At 44.6% G+C, this 7,478-nt stretch overlaps 1 protein-coding gene across 1 annotated transcript in view; it reads right to left on the bottom strand.

Annotated features, from left to right (window-relative positions):
* Positions 1 to 7,478, bottom strand: part of LOC147094921 (cardiotrophin-2-like) — an 86,478-nt gene that overhangs the window by 35,643 nt on the left and 43,357 nt on the right. The window contains exon 2 of the mRNA XM_085974543.1: positions 2,212 to 2,333. Coding sequence (XP_085830669.1) covers positions 2,212 to 2,301 — 90 coding nt within the window. The 5' untranslated portion in view covers positions 2,302 to 2,333. The remainder of the gene's footprint in view (positions 1 to 2,211; positions 2,334 to 7,478) is intronic.

Below are 7,478 nucleotides of genomic sequence, written 5' to 3'. Positions count from 1 at the left end.
TTAAGGAGCGTCTTAAAGGAGGAGAGGGTGGTGGAGAGTCACAGAGGTTTAGGGAGGAAACTCCAGAGCTGAGGGCCTCGGCAGCTGAAGGCACGGCCGCCAATGGTGGAGCGATGGAAATTGCGGGATGCGCATGAGGCCAGAGTTGGAGGAGCGCAGATATTTACGGAGGGTTGTGGGGCTGGAAGAGGTTGCAGAGATAGGGAGGGGTGAGGGCCATGGAGGGATTTGAACAGGAGGATAAGGATTTTAAATTGGAGGGATGAGCCGCGAGCCAATGTAGAGACATTAATCCGGGAAAGTATGGGCTAATAAATGAAAGCCTACACGGATTTGTTAAAGGCAAATCGTGTTTGATTAATTTGATTGAGTTCTTTGCTGATGTACTGGAGAGGGTTGATGAGGGTAATGTGGTTGGTGTTGTGTATATGGACTTTTAAAAAGCATTTGATAACGTACCAGATAATAGACTTATTAGCAAAATTATAGCCCATGGGATTGAAGGGACAGAGGCAGCATGGATTGACCAAAGGACAGAAAGCAGAGAACAGCGGTGGACTGTTGTTTTACAGACTGGAGGGAGGTACACCGTGGTGTCACCCAGGGGCCGGTATGGGGACCACTGCTCTTTTTGATATATATTAATGATCTGGACTTGGGTGTACATAGGGCATCATTTCAAAGTTTGCAGATGACACAAAACTCAGAAACGTGGCAAAAAATGAGGAGGATAGTAACAGGCTTCAGGAGGGCCCAGACAGCCTGGAGAGATGGGCAGACAAGTGGCGGATGCAGTTTAACGCAGAGAAGTGTGAAGTGAGACATTTTGGGAGGAAGAATGAGGAGAGACAGCATGAAGTAAACGCTACAATTTTAAAGGGGGTGCAGGAACAGACAGACCTGGGGCGGGAGTGTATGTACACAAATCTCTGAAGGTGGAAGGACAAGTTGAGTAGGCTGTTAAAAAATGCACATGTGATCCTTGGCTTTATAAACAGAGGCACAAAGCAAGGAAGTTAATACTAAACAGTTATAAATCACTGGTTAGGCCCCAGCTGGAGAATTGTGTTCAATTCTGGGCACCGCACTTTAGGAAAGATGTCAAGGCCTTGGAGAGGGTGCAGAGGAGATTGACCAGAATGGTTCCAGGGATGAGGGATTTCAGTGATGTGGAGAGGCTGGAGAAGCTGGGGTTGTTCTCCTTAGAGCAGAGAAGGTTAAGGGGAGATTGACCAGAATGGTACCAGGGATGAGGGATTTCAGTGATGTGGAGAGGCTGGAGAAGCTGGGGTTGTTCTCCTTAGAGCAGAGAAGGTTAAGGGGAGATTGACCAGAATGGTACCTGGGATGAGGGATTTCAATTATGTGGAGAGACTGGAGAAGCTGAGGTTGTTCTCCTTAGAGCAGAGAAGGTTAAGGGGAGATTGACCAGAATGGTTCCAGGGATGAGGGACTTCAGTTATGTGGAGAGACTGGAGAAGCTGGGGTTGTTCTCCTTAGAGCAGAGAAGGTTAAGGGGAGATTGACCAGAATGGTTCCAGGGATGAGGGATTTCAATTACGTGGATAGACTGGAGAAGCTGGGGTTGTTCTCCTTAGAGCAGAGAAGGTTCAGGGGAGATTGACCAGAATGGTACCAGGGATGAGGGACTTCAGTTACGTGGATAGACTGGAGAAGCTGGGGTTGTTCTCCTTAGAGCAGAGAAGGTTCAGGGGAGATTTGACAAGGGGGTTCAAAATCATGAATGGTTTTGATAGAGTAATTAAGGTGAAATTGTTTCCAGTGGCAGGAGGGTCGGTAACCAGAGGACACAGGTTTAAGGTGATTGGCTAAAGAACCAGAGGGGGAGATGAGGAGAATGTATTTTACGCAGCGAGTTGTGGTGATCTGGAATGCGCTGCCTGAAAGGGCGGTGGAAGCAGATTCAATGGTAACTTTCAAAATGGAACTGGATCAATGCTTGAATGGAAAAGATGACAGGGTTATGGGGAGAGAGCAGGGGAGCGGAATTAGTGCGATAACTCCCTCAAAGAGCCAGCACAGGTACGCTGGGCCGAATGGCCTCTTTCTGTGCAGTATCAGTCGATGATCCTATGATATTCAAAGAGGGCGTCTCAGTGAACAGGGGGAGGTGAGGGCACAATCGAGACATACAGACGGAGCACAGACAGTGACGCACAGACAGTGACGCACAGACACACTCACACTCACATATAGGTCTACCAGACGCTGAGAGCGGGAGCTCAGCTCCTGAATCAACTGGTACGTCTTGTGGGTGATGGTTGAAATATTTCTCGACATGGAGCGAGTGAAGACTCGTGCGAAGATGGTACCTGTGGAGAAGGAAGGGAAGGAAGATGGTCAGTCTCGAGAGTAGGAGGGAGGGCGCTGTCTACTGTACAGAGTCACTGTACCGAGTCACTGTTTATTCAGGATATGGGTCACTCACAGTAACTGTACAGAGTCACTGTTTATTCAGGTTAAGGGTCAGTCACTGTGTAACTGTACAGAGTCACTGTTTATTCAGGGTAAGGGTCACTCACTGTGTAACTGTACAGAGTCACTGTTTATTCAGGGTATGGGTCACTCACTGTGTAACTGTACAGAGTCACTGTTTATTCAGGGTAAGGGTCACTCACTGTGTAACTGTACAGAGTCACTGTTTGTTCAGGGAAAGGGTCACTCACTGTGTAACTGTACAGAGTCACTGTTTATTCAGGGTAAGTGTCACTCACTGTGTAACTGTACAGAGTCACTGTTTATTCAGGGTAAGTGTCACTCACTGTGTAACTGTACAGAGTCACTGTTTATTCAGGGTAAGTGTCACTCACTGTGTAACTGTACAGAGTCACTGTTTATTCAGGGTAACGGTCACTCACTGTGTAACTGTACAGAGTCACTGTTTATTCAGGGTAAGGGTCACTCACTGTGTAACTGTACAGAGTCAATGTTTATTCAGGGTAAGTGTCACTCACTGTGTAACTGTACAGAGTCACTGTTTATTCAGGGTAACGGTCACTCACTGTGTAACTGTACAGAGTCACTGTTTATTCAGGGTAAGGGTCACTCACTGTAACTGTACAGAGTCAATGTTTATTCAGGGTAAGTGTCACTCACTGTGTAACTGTACAGAGTCAATGTTTATTCAGGGTAAGGGTCACTCACTGTGTAACTGTACAGAGTCACTGTTTATTCAGGGTAAGGGTCACTCACTGTGTAACTGTACAGAGTCACTGTTTATTCAGGGTAAGGGTCACTCACTGTGTAACTGTACAGAGTCACTGTTTATTCAGGGTAAGGGTCACTCACTGTGTAACTGTACAGAGTCAATGTTTATTCAGGGTAAGGGTCACTCACTGTGTAACTGTACAGAGTCAATGTTTATTCAGGGAAAGTGTCACTCACTGTGTAACTGTACAGAGTCACTGTTTATTCAGGGTAAGGGTCACTCACTGTGTAACTGTACAGAGTCACTGTTTATTCAGGGTAAGTGTCACTCACTGTGTAACTGTACAGAGTCACTGTTTATTCAGGGTAAGGGTCACTCACTGTGTAACTGTACAGAGTCACTGTTTATTCAGGGTAAGGGTCACTCATTGTGTAACTGTACAGAGTCACTGTTTATTCAGGGTAAGTGTCACTCACTGTGTAACTGTACAGAGTCACTGTTTATTCAGGGTAACGGTCACTCACTGTGTAACTGTACAGAGTCACTGTTTATTCAGGGTAAGGGTCACTCACTGTGTAACTGTACAGAGTCAATGTTTATTCAGGGTAAGTGTCACTCACTGTGTAACTGTACAGAGTCACTGTTTATTCAGGGTAACGGTCACTTACTGTGCAACTGTACAGAGTCACTGTTTATTCAGGGTAAGGGTCACTCACTGTGTAACTGTACAGAGTCACTGTTTATTCAGGGTATGGGTCACTCACTGTGTAACTGTACAGAGTCACTGTTTATTCAGGTTAAGGGTCACTCACTGTGTAACTGTACAGAGTCACTGTTTGTTCAGGGAAAGGGTCACTCACTGTGTAACTGTACAGAGTCAATGTTTATTCAGGGTAAGTGTCACTCACTGTGTAACTGTACAGAGTCACTGTTTATTCAGGGTAACGGTCACTCACTGTGTAACTGTACAGAGTCACTGTTTATTCAGGGTAAGGGTCACTCACTGTAACTGTACAGAGTCAATGTTTATTCAGGGTAAGTGTCACTCACTGTGTAACTGTACAGAGTCAATGTTTATTCAGGGTAAGGGTCACTCACTGTGTAACTGTACAGAGTCACTGTTTATTCAGGGTAAGTGTCACTCACTGTGTAACTGTACAGAGTCACTGTTTATTCAGGGTAAGGGTCACTCACTGTGTAACTGTACAGAGTCACTGTTTATTCACGGTAAGGGTCACTCACTGTGTAACTGTACAGAGTCAATGTATATTCAGGGTAAGGGTCACTCACTGTGTAACTGTACAGAGTCAATGTTTATTCAGGGTAAGTGTCACTCACTGTGTAACTGTACAGAGTCACTGTTTATTCAGGGTAAGGGTCACTCACTGTGTAACTGTACAGAGACACTGTTTATTCAGGGTAAGTGTCACTCACTGTGTAACTGTACAGAGTCACTGTTTATTCAGGGTAAGGGTCACTCACTGTGTAACTGTACAGAGTCACTGTTTATTCAGGGTAAGGGTCACTCATTGTGTAACTGTACAGAGTCACTGTTTATTCAGGGTAAGTGTCACTCACTGTGTAACTGTACAGAGTCACTGTTTATTCAGGGTAACGGTCACTCACTGTGTAACTGTACAGAGTCACTGTTTATTCAGGGTAAGGGTCACTCACTGTGTAACTGTACAGAGTCAATGTTTATTCAGGGTAAGTGTCACTCACTGTGTAACTGTACAGAGTCACTGTTTATTCAGGGTAAGGGTCACTCATTGTGTAACTGTACAGAGTCACTGTTTTTTCAGGGTAAGGGTCACTCACCGTAACTGTACAGTCACTGTTTATTCAGGGTAAGGGTCACTCACTGTAACTGTACAGAGTCACTGTTTAATCAGGGTAAGGGTCACTCACTGTGTAACTGTACAGAGTCACTGTTTATTCAGGGTAAGGGTCACTCACTGTAACTGTACAGAGTCACTGTTTATTCAGGGCAAGAGTCACTCACTGTGCAACTGTACAATCACTGTTTATTCAGGGTAAGGGTCACTCACTGTGTAACTGTACAGAGTCACTGTTTATTCAGGGTAAGGGTCACTCACTGTGATACTGTACAGAGTCACTGTTTATTCAGGGTGAGGGTCACTCACTGTGTAACTGTACAGAGTCACTTTTTATTCAGGATAAGGGTCACTCACTGTGTAAATGTGCAGAGTCACTGTTTATTCAGGGTAAGGGTCACTCACTGTGTAACTGTACAGAGTCACTGTTTATTCAGGGTAAGGGTCACTCACTGTGTAACTGTACAGAGTCACTTTTTATTCAGGATAAGGGTCACTCACTGTAACTGTACAGAGTTACTGTTTATTCAGGGCAAGGGTCACTCACTGTGTAACTGTACAGAGTCACTGTTTATTCAGGGTAAGGGTCACTCATTGTGTAACTGTACAGAGTCACTGTTTATTCAGGGTAAGGGTCACTCACTGTAACTGTACAGTCACTGTTTATTCAGGGTAAGGGTCACTCACTGTAACTGTACAGAGTCACTGTTTATTCAGGGTAAGAGTCACTCACTGTGTAACTGTACAATCACTGTTTATTCAGGGTAAGGGTCACTCACTGTGTAACTGTAGAGAGTCACTGTTTATTCAGGGTAAGGGTCACTCACTGTGTAACTGTACAGAGTCACTGTTTATTCAGGGTAAGGGTCACTCACTGTGTAACTGTACAGAGTCACTGTTTATTCAGGGTAAGAGTCACTCACTGTGTAACTGTACAGAGTCACTGTTTATTCAGGGTAAGAGTCACTCACTGTGTAACTGTACAGAGTCACTGTTTATTCAGGGTAAGGGTCACTCACTCTGTAACTGTACAGAGTCACTGTTTATTCAGGGTAAGGGTCACTCACTGTAACTATGCAGAGTCACTGTTTATTCAGGGTAAGGTCACTCACTCTGTAACTGTACAGAGTCACTGTTTATTCAGGGTAAGGGTCACTCACTGTAACTGTACAGAGTCACTATTTATTCAGGGCAAGGGTCACTCACTGTGTAACTGTACAGAGTCACTGTTTATTCAGGGTAAGGGTCACTCACTGCGTTACTGTACAGAGTCACTGTTTATTCAGGGTAAGGGTCACTCACTGTGTAACTGTACAGATTCACTCTTTATTCAGGGTAAGGGTCACTCACTGTAACTGTACAGAGTCACTGTTTATTCAGGGTAAGGGTCACTCACTGTGTAACTGTACAGAGTCACTGTTTATTCAGGGTAAGGGTCACTCACTGTGTAACTGTACAGAGTCAATGTTTATTCAGAGTAAGGGTCACTCACTGTGTAACTGTACAGAGTCACTGTTTATTCAGGGTAAGGGTCACTCACTCTGTAACTGTACAGAGTCACTGTTTATTCAGGGTAAGGGTCACTCACTGTAACTGTACAGAGTCACTCTTTATTCAGGGTAAGGGTCATTCACTGTGTAACTGTACAGTCACTGTTTATTCAGGGTAAGTGTCACTCACTGTAACTGTACAGAGACACTGTTTATTCAGGGTAAGGGTCACTCACTGTGTAACTGTACAGAGTCACTGTTTATTCAGGGTAAGGGTCACTCACTGTAACTGTACAGAGTCACTGTTTATTCAGGGTAAGGGTCACTCACTGTGTAACTGTACAGAGTCACTGTTTATTCAGGGTAAGGGTCACTCACTGTAACTGTACAGAGTCACTGTTTATTCAGGGTAAGGGTCAGTCACTGTGTAACTGTACAGAGTCAATGTATATTCAGGGTAAGGGTCACTCACTGTGTAACTGTACAGAGTCAATGTTTATTCAGGGTAAGTGTCACTCACTGTGTAACTGTACAGAGTCACTGTTTATTCAGGGTAAGGGTCACTCACTGTGTAACTGTACAGAGTCACTGTTTATTCAGGGTAAGGGTCACTCACTGTGTAACTGTACAGAGTCAATGTATATTCAGGGTAAGGGTCACTCACTGTGTAACTGTACAGAGTCAATGTTTATTCAGGGTAAGTGTCACTCACTGTGTAACTGTACAGAGTCACTGTTTATTCAGGGTAAGGGTCACTCACTGTGTAACTGTACAGAGACACTGTTTATTCAGGGTAAGTGTCACTCACTGTGTAACTGTACAGAGTCACTGTTTATTCAGGGTAAGGGTCACTCACTGTGTAACTGTACAGAGTCACTGTTTATTCAGGGTAAGGGTCACTCATTGTGTAACTGTACAGAGTCACTGTTTATTCAGGGTAAGTGTCACTCACTGTGTAACTGTACAGAGTCACTGTTTATTCAG

Source organism: Somniosus microcephalus, unplaced genomic scaffold (genome assembly GCF_052327205.1).
Source record: "Somniosus microcephalus isolate GS21.2 unplaced genomic scaffold, FLI_Smic_1.0 unresolved_chr1, whole genome shotgun sequence".
Classification (NCBI taxonomy): Eukaryota; Metazoa; Chordata; class Chondrichthyes; order Squaliformes; family Somniosidae; genus Somniosus; species Somniosus microcephalus.
The sequence above is the reverse complement of the archived record's forward strand: the minus strand, read 5'-3'. Positions and strand labels throughout refer to the sequence as shown.